The sequence below is a fragment of the Cyprinodon tularosa genome, unplaced genomic scaffold, assembly GCF_016077235.1.
Source record: "Cyprinodon tularosa strain WSP-4 unplaced genomic scaffold, ASM1607723v1 ctg124, whole genome shotgun sequence".
Classification (NCBI taxonomy): domain Eukaryota; kingdom Metazoa; phylum Chordata; class Actinopteri; order Cyprinodontiformes; family Cyprinodontidae; genus Cyprinodon; species Cyprinodon tularosa.
Genome location: NW_024038048.1, coordinates 2,171,697 through 2,191,883, shown reverse-complemented (window position 1 = coordinate 2,191,883; position 20,187 = coordinate 2,171,697). Strand labels below are relative to the sequence as shown.

The following is a 20,187-nucleotide window of genomic DNA, read 5'->3' as shown; positions in this document are numbered from 1 at the left end:
AGGCACCTCAGCTCTGACAGTGCAGCACCCTGACAAAATTACACCTCTGCTTTAGATCAATATTAGTAATATACTTTCAGCAAAATAATGGATTCCAGTTCTATTCTATCGCCCGTCATTCAAAATCTGATTTTCGGGAAAATAATTACATATTCTTCTCTTATTTAAAGAATTACCAGTATTAAAAAGACACAAACTTAGTTGAATAACCATGAAGGAATCTGAAGGTAAACCAGGAATTGCACAACAACACATTTGCAAACAAAGAACTCAGGAAACTGTCGGAAAACCTCAAGTAATATAATTATTCTCAAATATTTGCAGTTTCCTTGTCTGCTGTGTACCCAGGGGTAGTTTGTAATGATTCATCCCTTGGAGCAATTTCATTGTTAGTTATACGTTCAGTTGCAACAGGTTACTAAGGCACCACAGATCAATACAAACACTGGAGTAAGATAAGAGCCGGCAAGGTGGGTCATAAACCGGTTGCTCCATAACGTCGGAACGTCTAGATCAGTTATCTTTTCATCTGTTCTCCATATGAAAATTCACAGACTTTTACAGACACAAACATTTGCTCTGTTTTTAAAGTATATATAAAATGACGTACCAGCATCCGGTTATATCCAAATGAATAAATAACACAGTGTAAAACACAGACGTTTTAACTTCACTGCTTTTGTCCTAATTTTAGAGATGAACATGAAGATTCTGTTACGTTTAATGCTATGCTATGCTATAAAGAATACTAGTTTATAGTAGAGCTTGACTTATAGACTGAGCAGCCAATTTTCTTGTCGTAGCATTACCTAAAACGTGCAAACGTTCGCAGATTCATCAGTTAATTCAGGAGCATAATGCATTAAAGGGGAACGCCGTTTGTTTATTTTTTTTACATTGGGCCCTTGATTTTACGTTATTACATCATGTTCTACTCACCCATATGAGTCATTTGGAGCTGTTCTGAAGATATTCTGTTAGGTTATATCCAAGTAACGTCTTCCTGTTGGCAACGAGTTGAAGGCACAAACTAAACTGTTCATAATTTATTCTTTATGGTACGCCAGCATTCATAACATGTAGGCGAATCTCTGTCCCCCAGACATTCGCGGCTATATTTTTTATATTTATATCTTTTAAAAACAAAGCGGAGTGCGTATGACGTCATCCGCATGCCGGACTGGAGTTGTGACAGGCAGCCCGGGCCACAGGCAGCTACGTTCTACCCCTTCTATTCATTCGGCATCTTCCAGGCATGTGAGTAAAACTAGCAGCAGTTCAGCGGACAGGATGATTGAAAGAATGGTAGCCGGCATGCGCGGATGATGTCATACACACTTCACTTTGTTTTTAAAAGATATAAATATAAGTAATATAACCGCGGATGATGGGGGACAGTGATTCGCCTACATTTTATGAATGCTGGTGTACCATAAATGATCAATTATGAACAGTTTAGTTTGTGCCTTCAACTCGTTGCCAACAGGAAGACGTTACTTTGATATAACGGAATATCTTCAGAACAGCTCTGAATGACACAAAACTCATATGGGTAAATAGAACATGATGTAATAACGTAAAATCAAGGGCCCAATGTAAAAAAAAAAAAAACAGTGTTCCCCTTTAAGATGTAGTGAAGCTTGTGCAATGCTGCTCCCTACATTTACTAGTCAATGTTAATGTTTTTTTCCCGATTCTTTTTTGTTTGTTTAAACTTATAACTATAACATTTGTTATTGTGTAACTTTTATCATGAAAATGGTACTGTTCTTTAACAATATTGGCATCAGCTTTAAAATATCTCTATGGATCTCTAATTTAGTCATCTTCTTATACTCATTAAAACAATAAAAATCTGCCTCTCATTCTATAAAAAAAACATTTTCTCAATTTTCAAAATTTTTCCAAATGTTTGGTATTAGTTTATTTCATTCTGTAGTAACAACAGGGGGTGTTTTGGCACAAAGTGCAAGAAAAAAATCCTAAAAGACAGCTTCCTAAAAAAATCGTTTATTCCATTTCCCCAAAATAATGCTATAAAAATATGATAGATAGCTTTCTGTATATCAGGAGAAGTGGGTTGCTTTGGCTGAGCCTGACTCCTCACTGAATGTGTAACTTTTAGACACATAGAGGTCTGCATACAGGTTTTGTTTTGGATGGTAGAGAGAGACATTCTGTCAAAATTAAAGTAACCATTTAAAAAATATTCCCCCTCTATAATTTTTGCAACAATTTCCATCTAATTTCCATCTAACATATAAGTGGACACTTCCTAACACATAGATAGGTTTGAATCTGAACCATTACACTGTAGCTCTAGTTGAATGTTTAGAGTTGTTGTCTTTTTATAAAGTTTATGTTCTGAGATACAGATTAAAAACATCTCCAGAGCAGAGGATGGTGGATGATTCAGATTTTAAGTATGATTGGAGCAGACAGGCTGCTGTGGTTGATGCTGCCTCTGTATTTGGTTACTCTACCTGCACTTTTAATTATTGAAGATTAGGGGATTGTTTTTTTTTTTATCATACTATTGACTCTGCTTTTACGGTGGGTGGAGATCTGTTTCACCAGATTCCAGCAGCAGTCCTGCCAGAGGAGGACCCATTTAGCGTCAGGGGATGTAATCTACAGAAATAGTCTAGTGGCTATAAGACCACACAATGGAAATAAACAAAAAAAAAAGCACCTCTAAGCAGATAATAAGCTTCAAAATAGCTAATTTGGGTTTTTCTTTTTCTTCTTTACAAAACAAAACAGAAAAGTCTAAACCTGTTTGTTGAATGGCTAAAACACTAGAGTTTCTTTTATTTAATCAAGAAGCCGAATCCTTTTTTTTTTCCAACATCATCTGCAGTCAAGAGGCCTATATTCGATGTGAGGACAAGAGAACTTCTGAAAAAGTTAATGAAAAAGGACTTAAAGTGATGCTTTGATCAGCCAATGCAGCAGAGTGAAGGTGTGTAGAAAAGATTTTAAGTTGAAGGTCTCTTTGTTAAAACTCCACCAGTAGCAGCAATCAAATGTCAAACTGGCAAAAAGTATAAAAGACCAAATTTTACCAATCCATCATTTAGTTTATTGGAGGTTTAAAACTTCTGCCACCATCACAAGTGTTAAAATATTGAGAAGTTATTACAGGCCTTAAGCAGAAGAAAATATGTGATGGCAAGATGTGACTTAGCATAAAATGTACTATGTGTATATTTTGCATTAATTACTTTGTAAGGATTTTTTGTAAAATCATTTGCATCCAGCAAGACATTGTCCATCCAGCTAGTTCATAACCCTTGGAAAACATTTGCCAACAATCATTGCATTCCAAACAGTCTTTGCAAAATAGTTCTTGCACACATCGATATTGTGATGAGGACATTTCCCTGGCGTATTATGCAGCCTTAATCAACCTCTATGACATCATCTTTCCTGGGCTGCAAAGCTGATACAGGACAGCTTCCAAACAGAACATGGAACAAATGAGGCAAAACCCCAGAAAAAAAAACCCAAATCAAGTCGAATTAACCTGCTAGAGTTTGGCTGAAATAATAGTTTTATGCATTTGCTGAACTTAGTGAATTTCTGAGAGAAGTTTCCAGCAAAAGAATGTTTTGTTTTCTACACATATACCCTGAATCATGAATTTCTTAAAAAAAGGCATATATTTTTTTTTTATTTAACATGGTTCAGTAGTGTCTATAGAGGCCTGATAAACCAGCCACCGGCCCCCTGAAATGTAATACCAGGGTGACAGTGGCGTTGGATGTAGGAGTTTGCCCTGAAATCGAAGGATTGACGGTTCAAGCCCCGACTCCGACTTTCAGTGTCGTTGTGTCCTTGGGCAAGACACTTCACCTGCATTGTCTACTGATGGTGGTCAGAGGGCCCAGTGGCGCCAGTGTACGGCAGCCCCGCTTCTGTCAGTGAGCCCCAGGGCAGCTGTGGCTACAATGTAGCTTGCCACCATCAGTGTGTGAGTGTGTGCGTGAATGGGTGAATGAATGTAGTGTAAAGCGCTTTGGTCAAGTCTCCTGCCTTGAAAAAAGGCGCTATATAAGTACATGCCATTTACCATTTACCATAATGTCCTACAGGAACATTTCGGCTGAGGTTGGTCCTGTTAACTGAGCTGAGAAAAGATGGTGAGAACAACCAGACATCTAGGTGTTCATGGAAAACCTAGATGTCATATAGCAGCGTACTTTTTGTCATTAGAAGTGTTCAATAAAGAAAAAAAATGTGATAGTGGATGCTAGAGTCTCTGCTTGGATGTGATGGGAGCCAACAGCATCATGACCACATCATTAACAAAGAAGCAAGGTATGAAAAAAAAAAAAAAAAGTACAACTGAAGTTCAATCAGTGCTACTGGTGTGGATGTGTAGAAAAATTCCCAAAAAGTTAAACCATAATCCACCAGACTTTAATTTTGAAGATGTTTCGCTTCCCATCCAGGAAACTTTTTCAATTCAAAATGTCAGAAATAGCGTTGAGTTCGGGGCTTTATACAGTAGCCCAACGAAGCACTGTTTTTGCTTGTTTGGCTACTGTATAAAGACTCAAACTCAACACTATTTCATAAACAACCCTTGAAATACGAGGATTAGTGTGTAGGATGTAGGATGATTCAACAACAAAACAACACTTTGTTTGAATGGACATAAACATGGCACAAAATGACAGGAATACAAGAACAATAGACTCTAACCCCCCCGTTGGCTCACCAACCCTCTGGGCCCACAATGCCCACCAGAATAACACGTCACACTGTCAACAGCTGTAAAGGTGGATGTGAAACATCAAAACAGTAAAAAAAAATGCAATAACAACACTGACCAGCTTGGCCTGCTTCTCAGCCTTCTTTGCCGCTTTCTCTGCTTCCTTCTGCTGTTTCTTTAGGGCTTTCTTTGACTGAGCCTGCTGCTCCTCCTCAGTCGCGCTGAAACAGGAAGAAACATACAACATAAACATGAAAGTCAGCTTCCATTTCCTATTTCTCCTGCATCCCATGAGGAAGTAGTTGAGCGTCTGGGAAAATTAATTCTGAGCCATCACCACCTCCAGCTTTAAAGTCTGAACCACCTTTAATCCCATTGTTCTACACCCAAAAAACAGCTGGAGGTGGGATGAATGGGTTTGGAGAGAGCATTTAGGATCAAATGTCAGAGAGTGAGATTAGGCAGATCAGCTGTGAAGCTTTGAAGGGACTATAGAATAACTGACAATCTCTAAATGTTTGCATAGAACACAGATTAGCACACTATAAGATATTAATCTTATCTGAAAGTGAAGGAGCCTTACTTTATTAGGCAATAAAAAAAAACATTTACTTGAGCTGATAAGGAAGTAAAGTTTGTCCACAATTATAAAGATTAATGGTATTAACAGGATAGCAAACAGAGATATAATAAAACTGTTGATTTGGCTTCAACAGCAAACCCCAAGTAAAACATGACAGCAAAAAAATAAAACGTGTGCCTCGGTAGAGTGCATCTGTTGGTTTAACACTAGAGGATGTTTTTTTACCTATTATTCTGAACTAAATGGTTCAACCTCAGTCAGAATGGATGGTGACCACCTGTAAAGAACAGTTTTCCAAAGGATTGGATATCATTTACGTCGGAATGATTGGTGGACCAGTGGATGAGCTTTGATCTGAACTGTTCCACTGTAGCTCTGGTTGAATGTTTAGGGTTTTTGTCTTGCTGGAGGTTTAACCACCACAGGCTCAGGTACTTTTAAGCTTTAAACGGAGAATTTAACCCTTTATAGGGCGCTCGGTTAAATACTTTGAAAAATATGGATATTTTGAATGGCAAAAGTCTCAATGTAATAACAGGAAACGCCAATTTGCTTCAATATATTAAGAAAAATAAAAGTTCTGCTATAAGAAATTCATGAAAAACACTGAGTGTGAAAGGAACACATTTTTTTTTTATCAAACATAACCTTAGAGGCATTAATGCTGATGTTGGCACATTTTTTTAGTTTATATACCTAAATATTAGGGATGGAACGGTTTATGAAAACCGTCCGAACCGTTCGGTTCAACTGTCTCGGTTCAATTTGCGTGTGTTGCGTTCGGTTCATGCACTACTCCTTTTTCTCATAGACAAGCGTGTACACTCCAGAGCAGAATGTGGCGGTACTGCGACCAAAGCCAACCACCAGTAGTAAACAAGAAGAAGAAGAAGCGAAGCAGCGTAGCCGGGTGTAGCAGAAAAAAATCAGTTGTTGTGGAGAATTGTGTAGGTATGGCGAGTGGGAAAGAACAGGAGTTGGAAGACGCGCCAGCAGCACTTTATAGGTCTGCTGTATGGGACCGCTTTGCATTTAGAGTGACCTACGATGACGACGGAAAGAAAGTTGTGGATAAAAACAGTGTGCAAGCATTGTGGAACATGTTTTGTTTATGCTAACAGCAACACGACCAACATGTCAGGCTAACAATCAACATATACCGAACCGAACCGAAAACTGTGACCACGAAACCGTGAACCGAACCGTGGATTTTGTAAACTGTTCCACCCCTACTAAATATAATTGCTAACTTGGCTTATTAACTTTTTAACTTTACAATTTAACTTTTCAATTATCTTTTTACCTTTTTTTTTCTTGAATTGTTAACTTTTGCTTTTCAACTTAATTTACAGTAGGTAATATATACATACATTCAAGGGCTCATCTAATTGGTCAAATGCCAAAATAGGATGTACAGCCATGTAGCAGGATCTTTGCTGAATGGCTGGATATAGATCTTGTGCATCTAGACCTCACTGAGGGGTGGGGGAGACTCCATTAGTAAGGCAAGTGATCAAAAATGGTAACTTGCCCTATAAAGGGTTAAACTGCAGAAACCTTTTCCAGGAACCACTGTTGCAGTAAGTGAGAATATTACACAAAGTTTGCGATCTGAGAAACAGATTAAAGCAATCCCAACTACAGAGGACATGATGATTTAGACTTTAAATGTTATTAAAGCAGACATACTGCCACTGCCTCTGTATGTGGTTATTCTACCTACAACACTCCTCTAAAAGGCTTCAATTATTGATGACCTGTGGATTCTACAGGCCTCTTCTGAATTAAAACTGGTTATAATTCATTTTCAGAACTTATCTGCCATGAAACAGTCATAAATTATGCATCTCGAAAGGCAATTGCTTTGGTTCTCAATCTTGGTCCTCAGGTATCACTGACCAGCATATTGTAGACACGTCCCTGTTGAAGCAAACCTGCATTAAGTGCTGCAGAAGCCTGATAATCACTCATTCACACAAGTCAGGTGTGTGTCAGCACCTAAAACATGCAGGACAGCGGTCCCTGAGGACCAGGATAGAGAACCACTGGCCTCTACCAGCTATATGATTTCAGCAGAGTTTATTCTACTAACATGTTTCCACACAGTTTCGTACGGTGGCTGAGAAGTGCAAAACACATTTACAATTCAAAAACACATTAACAAATAAAAAACCGTAAAAGTTCCAGAGACCGTCCACAAGAAGAACAAAATGGTGTAAATTGGCTGAAATTTGCTCCACAATAAGGGCAAAACATTGTTCGGTTAGCGTAAACTTAAGAAAAACAGCTTCAGTGCAATTCTTTCCATCTAAAATCGCCGCTGACTTTTCACGTGAAGCAGGAGGACTACAGATTGAGCTGTTTGTACTACAAGTCAGGGTAATCGTGACGTCACATCCGGCCACTGGGACATTCCCTATCCGTGTAGCCATCTTTTGTTAATTTGTTTTTGGCTATGCAACTGTGTTTTGCCACTTGCAGTTTTGTCTTTGCACTTGTACAAGTGTTTCCGAACGGTCAATTTTTTTTTAGATGTAAATTTGTTTCCCTATATGTATTTTTTTTTTCTCTAAAATGAAACTTTCTCTCACCTAAAATCTAACTTATGTAAAATGTGAATTTGTTTCCTAAAATGTAAATTTGTTTGCTAAAATGTAAATTTGTTTTTAAAAATTTTTACTTTTTTTTTCAAAAATACATTTGTTTCATAAAATATAATTTTGTTTCTTCAAATGTTAATGTGTTTTTGAATTGTAAATGTGTTTTGCACTTCTCAGCCACCGTAGTTTCGGCTGGCAGTAAGGTGCTTTTAAATCATAACAGCTATGAAGAAAATACAATATAACTTTTGTTTTATTCTGATTTCCTGCTTTTATCCTACAGTGGGCTCTGCTATTACACTGCGTTGTGATCATCTTCACCAGATTCCAGCAGCAGTTTTGCCAGAGGACCTATTTTGTGGTAGGGGTCTTAAACTTTAGTTAAAGGAATAGTACACCCAAAACATGATTAGCCTTCATTTTCTACTCACCCCCATGCTGAACAAAACTCTGGAGTACTTTTTTGATATCTCAAATGCATCTGGAGATCTGGGAGGCTTCCGTAGAATCGTGAGCGCGCATGGGGGCGCTATTAGGAAATCCTATACACTACTGTTTAGGCTCTAAAACGTTCTAAATGACTTCGAGTAAATTCTGGATGCTACCCACTCAGGACACTTGGATTACATTGGACGAGCAGTATTGAGGAATATTGACACGTTTTTGTGGACTTTTATGGACCTTTCTGTCTCGGTCACCATAGACCTCCATTATTTGAATGTCAGCAGACAGCAAGAAGCCTCCCAGATCTCCAGATGCATTTGAGATATCAAAAAAGTACTCCAGAGTTTTGTTCAGCATGGGGGTGAGTAGAAAATGAAGGCTAATGATGTTTTGGGTGTACTATTCCTTTAATGTCTGGTGTCTACACCCCACCATAGAAATTAAGAAGAAAAAAAACATTTCTAAGTATAAAATATGCTAAGAAGTGAGGTTCTGAAGGAAAAAAATCCAAGAAAATGTAGTTGAATAACCTTAGTTAAATAAAGAAGTAGAGGATGTACTGGCTGGTTGATATTTTGGGCCAGTTTTTTCCCGCATGAATTGACTAAGGTTGGATTAAAAAGAAAAATGTTTTGTTCAAATTGAGACTTGTGTAACATCTGTTATGATTGTGTAAAGTTTTCAAGAAAAAAATAAATAAATAGAAAAAAATAAATAAATAAATAAATAAATATATATATATATATATATATATATATATATATATATATATATATATATATATATATATATATATATTTACATATAAATTTACATATATATATTTATATATATTTATTCATTCATATATTTATTCATTCATATACCGTAAATTCTCTAATATTGGCCTGTATTCCAATAGCGGCCGGGTCTCTAATAATGGCCGGTCTCGCTGTCAGAGGAGGTAAATAATGGCCGGTCTCTAATACAGGCCGGGGCTATAAACGTGTTTTCTGGGCATACCTCAACATTATACTTGTGGTAGTAAGTAACATACAAGTACCACAGCCCTGCGCAGCTAGACGACAGGCCCTGACTGCTGCCCGTCTGCGCGAGGAAGAGAACAGACACGCAGCAGAACAGGAGGAGCGCGAGTGATGAGGAGATTAAAGGGAGAGATGAAGAGGAGGAGAAAAACTGAGGAGGAGAATTAAACAGAATTGGAGGATTTTCTTTTTTTTTTTACTTCAAACCAAGCGAGACATGGTAACTGTACTTTTTCAATAAATGAACCTAGTGTTTTATAGGTTCAAAAAGACACAAAATCTCATTTTTATTCATTCCACTGGTAGTCTGTTTTGCTCAAATAGCAATAGAGGCCTGTCTCTAATTCTGGCCTGTATCCAATAAAGGCCTGGACCGCGATGCACTTGAGTGAAATAAAGGCCCGGGCCTATATTAGAGAATTTACGGTATATATAAATATATATGGCATTAAAAAAGCGCATCGGCCAACCTCTTTATTTAAGCATGCCTTGTATCTAGCTGCCATGTCACTCCTGAGAAGAATCAGGGACATGAATGAGTCTATCCAGCTGCCACCACTATGCTTTAACACTGGCATGTTATTTGTAGCGTTAAATTCCACCATATGCAATTGTTTTTTTCGTATAGATCACCTTCTTGCCCTCTGTATGCAAAATGTAAACATAATTGCCATGCATTTTACTCTGACGTCACAACCATGCTATTGTTTTGTATTAAATACATTAATCTGGGAGTGCACCGATAGCAGGTTTCTGGCCAATCACTAATGCCCGATCTTTAAAAAGCATGTCGTACCAATTCCGATTTTTAGCGACACAATTTTTTAATAACAGACACTGTCAGTTTTTATAACACCACAAGACAGCTTCAATATTTTTATCTTATCTGATCAAAGCGAACTCTGCCCTTGTCCAGTAACTCATAATTGTGTTTAAACACTGAAGGTATATGAATGACACCTGCTTGGTTTCCCAGAACACTGGGAGTCTGGACCTGAAGGAAGCCTGTGAGATCAGGAAATAACAAGGAGCAGAGGACAGCTATGAATAGCAATAAAGCCCAAACAAAAGCCTAAAACTGCATCATATTATGGCTTCCAAGGGAGGAAAAAAGAAAAGAGAAATTTCCTTCAAGTTAAAACTAGTTTTACATGATTGACAATCATTCAGCTAACATGTAATTATACCATAAACATGATTCAAGTATGTAAGAGTAGGTCTCTGTAACTAGAGGAGCTGTTCAGTACGAGGCTTCGAACTATGTGCATCTAAAAGCAAAACATTCTGGGGTTTTTTTCTAAATTGCCATTGAAAGAAACTGTCGTAAGTGCTGTTCATTTCACTCCTTTTTTATTGTAAAACTAGAAATTTTGGGGATTTTGTAAAAATAATCATTTAACTTTAATGATCTCACATTGGAGAAATTTACCTTTGCATTTAACCCATCCCCTTGGGAGCAATGTGGTGCCATTGTGCCACACCCGGAGAGTATGAGGCTCCGTTTGTATCAAAAATAAGCAGATGTAAAATGTCTAGATGTTTTGCTATTGTTGCATATGTGTTGTCTGCATTTATATAAGTTGCACATGTATTTGTTGCATATGTTGTATATGTAGATGTTGTATATGCAGAAGTTGCCTCACTGTAATCTTGCCAGTCTGCATGTCTGAAACATCCATGATTAAGAACCTAGTGGCGGAAAACTTGTTCGGTTGGTTGAGCTGCGATTGAAAAACTCGGTGATCCAGACACTAGATACCATATAAAGCACTTTGAATCCTGCCAATGTGAGCACACATTTATTCACAGGACAGAGGCGGGGTTCCTTGGGGTTATTTTAAAGTTTTAAGCCTATGTATTTATCTACCCCCAATGTTGCACATATACAAGATAGACATGCAGAATCTGTATATGCAACATCTAAATATACAACATAGACATGCAGAATCTACATATGCAACAAATCCATGTGCAACTTATATGCAGACAACCCATATGCAACAACAGCACAACATCTAGACATTTTACATCTGCTTATTTTTGACACGAACTGAACCTCATAGTAGAGCAGTGCGGGGTTACACTGTAAGTTTTTTTGCCCTTTTCAGGCCGAATCTCCAGTCGTGCTTCGTATATTCTACAGAGGGTAACGAGGGGCCTCTCCTGACTACCTCCCGATCAGGAATCGTAAGGTCAAAGGAAAATCAAACATGTTTGAAATTCAGTCAACCGTCGTAAGGTTGCATGGAGCGTCGGGACGCACTGTGAAAACATACATCATGAGCTTTGATGTTTTAAACTCTGCCGTTTCATCATACAGTTTGAGCTGTAGCTGTGTGCAATGATTGAGAATATCGCACAGTGTATGCCCGGCTTTAAGGGTTTTGCTCAGGAACCCAGAGTGGACGCTGTGGCGCACTGCTGAAACCACTAGGCCAACAAAGCTTATATGGGAATGAAGAAGCAATCTGTCACTGGATGTTTAATATCTGCATTATGTCAATTTTGTACACAGCTTCCGATTATTTTATACCAACTTTGACCAATTATCTTTTTCTAAAATCCACTTAATAATAGGAAATGTGGTCAAGACTCTATTAACCTATATCCACCAATTACTAATGGTAGTTGAGGATTATTTTGGTTTTAGTTTAATTAATCTCAATAGGGTCAGTTGGTGTCAGTGATATTTAAAAAATGTCATCGCAAATCCATTAAAAGTTTTGGTTATGAAACGTTTTCTTACTAACATGCAGCCTTACTTTTTCATATGAATTTTATGTAATGATTTTTCCTCAATCAATAGAACACAATTAAAGACCCACTGACAGGTAAGTCTGATAAACTTTTATTCTATAATCCTAACAAAAGAGTTAAAAAATTCTAAAGCATTTTGCAGGATACAGAATATAGATATTAAGGGTGTAAACCCACTGATAATTGTCATCAGTTAATGCAATTCTTGCCATGATTTAAAAGTTAAAATTAATAAAGATTAGGCTATAAAGACCAAATATTTCCAAATATTTTATAAAAGGCAGGTTGTAAAATCATTAAAGACGTCAGGTATAAGACAATGATGTATTTTGTGCGGAGAACAGGAGTGTTGTATAAACATATTCATTGTATTCATCACTGTTTAGACAATAACTGTAGTTTCAGCAGGGGGAATGATTGTAATGCTTAACTGCTACTGAGCGTCTAAGAATTTTGACAAGTCCCCCGTTAAGCTTAATCAAACTGAAGTTGAAGTGTCAGCTCAGCTGATGCAATTCGTTGCATGTTACGGCTAGCTGCTAGCCGTGCTAGCACCCTGCTTCAGTCATTCTGCCGCTCGAAGAGCAGAGCTACATCAAACACAACCTCCACACTACTCTTACCCGTTCACTTCTTCTTTCGTCATGTCCAGTTTTATTCTTTAACAATTAGGACTGATTACTTTACAACTGTTTGAGTGAGGAAGAATAACCACATCAGCTGTTCACAGCATGGACGGGATCAGGAAGGAAGGGGCTGTTTTCGACCGAGCACAGTTCCGGCTGGAAACGAGTCACAGACTGTAGTTCCGCCGTATTGGCGTTTGTCCGGAGCAGACGAAATACCTCAAATTCTGTATGAAAATAACTTTGGTGTCATTTCCTCAAGGTGCACCGAACTTTTAAAAACAACAGAAAACGTTACAATCAAAGTAATTTAAATAAATAAATGATACTCAGTCAATTCAATTGCCTGAATTTAATTAAATGTGTTGGACTGTACTTTAATTAATGTTCAGGAACAATACTTAAAAGTGAATTATCAGTAAGAGAAATTACAGTTTCTTTATTTATCTTTTTATGTATGAAATCTTAAGTATTCACTTGGGTCGATCCCCACTAAACCATTATGTTGTAAAAAGACATTTTGCTGCTGTCAGAGCTGCAAGTTTTTCAGGGTGCATTTCTACCAGCTTTTCACATCTAGATCCTGAGATGTTTTAGGTTGTGAGATTGAATTTTTCCCTTTTTTTGTGATTAAGTAGATATTAGTTAGATTGAATTGAAATGTGCATAAACAGCAGTTTTTTTAAGTCTTGCAGTAGATTATCAGTTGTACTTAAGTTTTGGACTTTCATTTTTAAGACATGAATATGTTTTGACCTAAACCATTTAATTGGTGCTTTATGATTGTCCCACTAAAATGAAAATGCTCTCACAGTTTTACATTTATCCTTCTGTAATTAATTTTCATCCGGAACTGTTCAGGTTTAGCTACATAAAGCTGCTGATGAACTATGACTAGCTTTCATGGTGACACATGGTAAAGCAAAACATTCTCACAATGTGGATTAGGCTACTTTGTGATAGTCTGTCCATCAAAACCCTCATAAGGATGCAAGTAACAAAATTCAATTCAATTCCTTTTTTTCAGAACAGGCATCCAGTCATTGCAAGACATGCTCCTCCTGGATTAGCTTTCAGTGACGATTTTTGCTTGCATTTTGTTGTAAACTCTTCAGAAAACCCTCACACAGAGCATGCAATAGAGAACAAAAAAAAACAAACAATTTTAACAGGAAGAAACCTCCAGTAGATCCAGACTCAGTGTGACCAGCAATCTGCAGGGGCTGACTGTGGTCCAATGAGATAGCAGAAGCAGAGAAGCAGACATACAAACAGGCAGACAAGCTCTGAGCCACTTCAGAGAGAGAATGAAGGAGAATGAGGAAAAATGGTTCCTATGTCATCCAGCAGCCCAAACATATAGCAGCGTAAATACAGATAATAGCTCAGGATAACCTCAGTATTTTGGATGAGATATTAGAAAGAGAGAGTCACAAAATTTCATTACCTTTTTTTATTTTAAACAACTATCACTAGTGACCAAATAGGACTAGGTTTTAGATACTGTTCCTTTTGAAGTAATACTGATTAATAAGATTTTAAGGACATATAGACTTTGACTGTAAGGAAAATATTCTGTCAAAGTCAAGAAAAATTAAAGACTTATTAGAATCATCTCAGAAAAGTTTCTAATGTTTATCTAAAGAATTAGACTGAACTCCCACAAAATATATAATTATCAAATGTTAGGTACGGATAATTAATTGTGGGACCTTTTCTTTTTCAATATTTCCATTTGTTGTGTTATAAAGGCAAAAACATATGTCTTAATAAAAGATACCTGTATGGCTGGTTTTAGCTCTCTGCTCAATCTATAAGGCATGAGGAACCGCATCATTGCACTTGTGGTCCTTTTGGTTGGTGGTCTTATCTTGGGATCTACTTCTGTTTTTGTGGGTATGGTGGTAGACTATGAAGGGAATCGTTGACATTTACCCTCATATCTAAGCTAAATATTTGACTTTTGACTTAAAAAAACCTGCTTATGGAAGTGGACAACTTCTCTAACAAAAAAAGCCTTTCAACTACGCTTCCTCCCACAATGTAAAGGAAATAGCTACATGTAATAAATGTATATAAACAGCCAGCTTCAGGTGCAGGTTACTTTACAACCCCTGTACCTTCAAAAATTGTGAAATTACATTTTCACCTTTGCTTGAGTGCTCTAAGTGCACACAGTTATTTACTAACCTTTGCAGGAACAAGTTGGCAGTGATGGAGGCTTGACTTCAGCGGGGGTGTCATCAAAGCTTTTCTCAGGCTGCTGGCCACCGGAGCTCCTGATGCAGGAAACAGGCTTCCTGTCGCTCACTTTCCTCCCTAAAACAACGTAACCTTTGGCGGAGTGAGTAACTGCGCAAAAGTTGCTCAGGCTGTTTGTTGTTATTCTAAGCTGAGGTTTGTTAAGCTTTAAATCTTCTGTTTTCACAGTCCACAATGTTAACCACTTAAGGATGAGTACTTTTATGGAAATATGGATTTTTAAAACTTTGCCTGGCAGAGATAATGAATCACCAGTAGGAGCAATTTCCTGCTTTCCCCAACAACTTTAGCCTTTAACCCAGGATCTCAGCGTTCCTGCAGGAAATAATTTGAAATAAGTGTGTTTCAAAATTAAAATATGGAAATATAAACCACTCAAATTTCACTTCTTTCATTCTGCTTACTAGTTCAAATGGTAGGTTATTGAAGGTAGAAACTTTAAAAACTGCCCCTTTAAATGAGGCATCAGAGATCTGTGTTGTTGAATATTGTAGTTTTCCATTACACAGAGAGAATAAAAGCTTTAATAATGAATGGAGCTGAACATTCTTGTACCCAAGATGTGAATTCCTAACAGGACTGCTTATCTAAAATTTAAAGACTCTTTTGAGGGCCAATGTCTGTTTAGAGAGCAGCAGAACCCATGTAGCCCCTTCCTTTTATGATCATGCAGCTTATAGTCAGTTAGAAATTAAGGTATTTATGTTAAATTACACCAACTTAAAGATTGTAGTGATTCTTTGCAAAGATACAGTTACCATGTAAGATTCAGTCTTTCTGAGTTTTTATGTTTACATTTAGCCACATTCCAGAGATAAGGATCAACACAAGGTTACATACATGGGTGAGGTAAAAAGAAAGATATGTTTCTTTTATCTATTTTTAAGGACACTGATTCTTAAGTCAGTATTAAGTCCTAGTTAACCTGCTACAACTATTTCAAATACACAGCGACACATGTCATAAGTTGGAGAGAGAGAAGAGTTTGTAAAAAAAAATATCTGAAAGGTGTGGTTTGCATTTTAGCCCCCTTTAGGCTTTTTTTTTTCTTTCTTCATTGTAAAAAAAAAAGCTGAAGCGCAGACTGTTTTTCTGTCAAGTTTGCACATACTCTGAGTCCTTTTTTTAGGTCTAAACTTTGATTAGGCCATTCTGAAAAACGAATATCCTTTGATCTGTACCTTTTCATTGTAGTTCTGGTTGCATATTTAGGGGTGTTGTTTAGTTTGAAGAAGAACCTCTGCACTTTTTTCTAGTAATTTGCTACATTAAGCTTCATCAACCTCAAGCAGCATCCTTTTAAGACAATAGTGTTGTCAAAAGTTTTAATTTGGTCTCAAAACAGCATACTCTTTGGTACTTTTTCTATGCTTATTGTTGTAGCATTAAAGACTTTAAAAACCATGAATGCTTTTGTGAAATGTTTTCACTCGCTGCAGCTGTTTTACTAGCTTTAATTTTAAAAACTGTATTTTTTCTGTCCGGGAGTTAAAAAAAAATCTCTTGTTCATAAAGCATAAATGCAAATAAAAAGACAGAGGTGAGGCACAGCGATGGCTGATGCTCCTGCACTGGATGAGTTCTTATGCTAAATAAGGCTCATTTGGCTACATTTCCAACTTAAAAAAACCTCCTCATGTTTTATACTGTTTCACTGCACCAAAACAGGCATTAACCATTCGACTTAATGGAAGCACTTTACACTTTTTTTTCTCTCCTGGTAAAGATATGGAAATTTATCTCCATGGGAGTTTGTAATGAATGCCTGGGCTGAATTGTGGAAAGGGCATTTGATGGCTTCATTCTCCTTGACATCAATTGTTTCTGCATCCTTTGGTCTCCCAACTTGAACATCAGTCTCTGTCACCAGTGATTAAATCTGTTGCACACATCCTAGTTAAAAGACACTGATGTGGATAAATGTTCATAACAAGTTATTCTAAGATTTTATGGGGTCATAATTGTGTTGTAGAGAATTCATACAAGTGATATATCGCTAAAGCCCTCATGAAAGACAATGCCTGTCTATTTGCATCTCCTGAATACATCTATTTATGGCTAAGCTGACCTACTGACCCTCTCTATTAGGTGAATTAGAGCACTTCTTGTTTACAAGCCTGACATAATGATAGTAGTATATCTTGCAAACTGGAAAAGAAAGAAAATAAATCAGAAGGGAAACTTAATGTGATAGTTTCTTTGTTTAGGGGCCATATGGGTGCTAATTCAAAGATTTTTTTTTGCTTTTGTGTTGCTGTCTGCTTAAGATGTAAAGTGCACAGATGTTCCTGCAATTACAGGGTCTGTCTGTGCAGTTCCCCTGCATTAACAGGCCGGTTCAGGTGGTGACATTTGGTAGGAGGCTTTCCACCCCCACAGCGTTACTCACTCACCTACTCCCCAAAGGGGAAAACAAGCGGTAAAAACCATCATCACACAACATTGATGGAAAGTACAGGGCACTTTTATTTTTACAGTACAAAAAAACAGGCACAAAAAGCAACTTTCATAAATCAAGCATAAGCCCAGTGTAAACAACAGCAATAAATTATAGCTTTCATTTATTCACACAACTTAAGTGCGAACAGAAACAAAAAAAATGCTACAAATAACATTATGTACAAGGTTTCCAAAAGCAGCTACCAGTGAATAAAAAAAAAAGTTAAGAAAAATGAAACATAACCCCGGCGGGGCATCACAGTCTGCAAGGATGGTAACTAAGATTTTTAATGGAAAAGAGACCCTGCTTCAGGACACAATGCTACTTAAGGAGCCAACCATTTATAAAAAAAATGTAACAAAAACACACAATTGCAGTTTTCAAGGCTTACAAAAGCCAAAGCATAAAAAAAACCTCTTCTTTTTTACATATTTACAAAATGTAGTAAGTTCTTTCAAAATAAAGCTTAGGGTTTTTTAGTCTCTCCTGAGAGTATAAAGTGAAGAACTCCCAACATTAAGTGTCGGTTAACTCGACAAAACACTGGAAGACTCCGATTCTGTAGACACAGAAGAAATCTGCCCTCGCTTTATGGTCATGAGACTTGTTTTCTGGCTTGATCTGCTGCTGCTTGTGAGGGTGCTTAAAGCACTTTTCTTAAACTTCACCCCCAGGAAGGCATAGAGGATAGGGTTCAGGCAGCAGTGGAAATAGGCCAACGCTTCGGTGATGGAGATCCATGTCTCCACTGCCTGCTGCAGCGCGCAGGTAGTGGGCACGACATCCAGCATTAGAAGGGTATCCAAAAAGATGCCAATGCAGTACGGCAGCCAACACCCAAAGAAGCAAACGATGAGGATCACTGTGGTTTTCAGAGCTTTTTTCTTCAGCACCTGGCTCTTTGAACCTTGGGAGAGCCTGGAGATGATGATGCAGTAACAGATGAGGATAACCAGTCCGGGCAGGACGAAACCCACCAGGATGTGCTGGAAGCGGAAAACCACTGTCCATAACAGACTGCTTTCTACTGGGTAGATGCGCTGACAGATGGTTCTGGAGTTAGTACTCTCCATGCTGTCCTCCTTGAAGAGGTAGTTGGAGGAGCTCACACCCTTGACACGAGCAAACACCAGATCAGGTACAGTGAGGATGGCGGCCGGCAGCCACACTCCAACATAGATCACTCTGTTTGCAAGCAGCTTTCTCTTGCCCTGACTGTTGGTGGCATGGACAATCGCCAGGTACCTGTCCAAGCTGATGAATGCCAGGATCAGGACGCTGCTGTACAGGTTCACCGTGTAGATCATGTGCACTGACACGCAGAGGAAGCTTCCGAAGTACCAGGTTTTGACAGCATCCACAGCCCAGAAGGGCAGAGTGAGGACGAACAGAAGGTCAGCCACTGAGAGATGGAGCCGGTATTTATCCGTCATGGTTTTGACCTTCCCCTGGTAGCCCATCACAACAACTACCAGTCCATTGCCTACAATCCCCAGGGTAAATATTATTCCATAAACCGTAGGGAGGAAGATTTTGTTGAAGTTGGTGCTGAGTAAGTGACCACATGGCTCTTGGATGGTTAGTTCAAAGTCTGCAGACCCCTCAGAGATGTTGTCGGTGTTGTTGTCAAAAAACAGGTCAAAATATGCCTCCTAGAAAATAAACATAAAAAGTTTGTATTAAAATTTTTAAAAAGCTATATTAATTATAACAGTAATAATAATAAAAAAAAAACTTTACAAAGCTGGAAAACACTTTAATAAACATGGGAAGCAAAAATGTGAAATTAGAACTGCTTGAACCGTTGCAACAGTTAAGAAAACAGCAGGACTCACCTCTCCCATGTTTAGCGCTGGCCGATCTTTTAGTTTTGGCAACAGTGAGCGTGTGCTTGAACCTTCAGCAGGGTGATTAATTGTGGCAGCCTGTAAGCGGACCTTCAACATTAAGTAGGGAGATCCCGCAGCTCCCCCAGCCCGCCTCCCAGGGGAGGAGGAGGAGGCGGGGCTGCGCTGCGCACGAGGTCTCCAAAAACAGGTTCACTATAAAACCCAGAAACTTTCCGCATGAGACGGGTGTGAAACATGTGAAACTTCTCATCCTGCGAGAAAAAGACGTTATAGGTTCAAAAAACGACTGTAACCAGACATGAAGCACAGGGTGGGGAAAAGATCTGAAAAATAGTGAAACCCAGACACAGACATGTCCAAAACCTTAGAGAAAAAAAAAAATCAAAACGAAACACTGCTTCTTTTATTGAAATATCATTTGCGATATGTTTTGATATTTTTAATAACTAAAGATACATTACTTTTCCCACTCTTCTTTGCATGTCTCTCGTGGAGATAGTTAAAAAATAAAATAGACTGGACTGTTTTTCAGTAAAGTGAGATTTATTGTCATTTTGTACATCAAAGTCACAGTCTATCTATCTATCTATCTATCTATCTATCTATCTATCTATCTATCTATCTATCTATCTATCTATCTATCTATCTATCTATCTATCTATCTATCTATCTATCTATCTATCTATCTATCTATCTATCTAATTACAATCTATCTATCTATCTATCTATCTATCTATCTATCTATCTATCTATCTATCTATCTATCTATCTATCTATCTATCTATCTATCTATCTATCTATCTATCTATCTATCTATCTATCTATCTATCTATCTATCTATCTATCTTCCTCCGTTATCCGGGGTCAGGTCACCCAACACCTC

General features: G+C 37.8%; 2 protein-coding genes across 2 annotated transcripts in view; both read right to left on the bottom strand.

Moving 5' to 3' along the window:
* Positions 1-12,909, bottom strand: part of dars1 (aspartyl-tRNA synthetase 1) — a 55,851-nt gene extending 42,942 nt beyond the window's left edge. Inside the window, exons 1-2 of the mRNA XM_038276356.1 lie at positions 12,750-12,909; positions 4,836-4,938 (exon numbers count right to left, since the gene is read on the bottom strand). Of these exons, the coding sequence (XP_038132284.1) occupies positions 4,836-4,938; positions 12,750-12,772 (126 nt within the window). The 5' untranslated portion in view covers positions 12,773-12,909. The remainder of the gene's footprint in view (positions 1-4,835; positions 4,939-12,749) is intronic.
* Positions 12,910-17,456: 4,547 nt separating this feature from the next.
* LOC119777472 (C-X-C chemokine receptor type 4-like) lies at positions 17,457-19,453 on the bottom strand. The gene is made up of 2 exons (XM_038276355.1): positions 19,290-19,453; positions 17,457-19,106 (listed from the first exon to the last, which is right to left on the bottom strand). The coding sequence occupies exons 1-2, from the start codon at positions 19,398-19,400 to the stop codon at positions 17,982-17,984; spliced, it is 1,236 nt and encodes a 411-aa protein (XP_038132283.1). The 5' UTR covers positions 19,401-19,453; the 3' UTR covers positions 17,457-17,981.
* Between the last annotated feature and the right edge of the window lie 734 nt (positions 19,454-20,187).

What these genes read in the sequence shown, in the direction of transcription:
- LOC119777472 (XM_038276355.1), bottom strand. Translation starts at nt 19,400, where the DNA reads ATGTTGAAGGTCCGCTTACAGGCTGCCACAATTAATCACCCTGCTGAA. An exon ending in CAGCGCTAAACATGGGAGAG is followed by an intron (nt 19,107 to 19,289) that starts GTGAGTCCTGCT and finishes TTTATTTTCTAG; the next exon opens with GAGGCATATTTTGACCTGTT.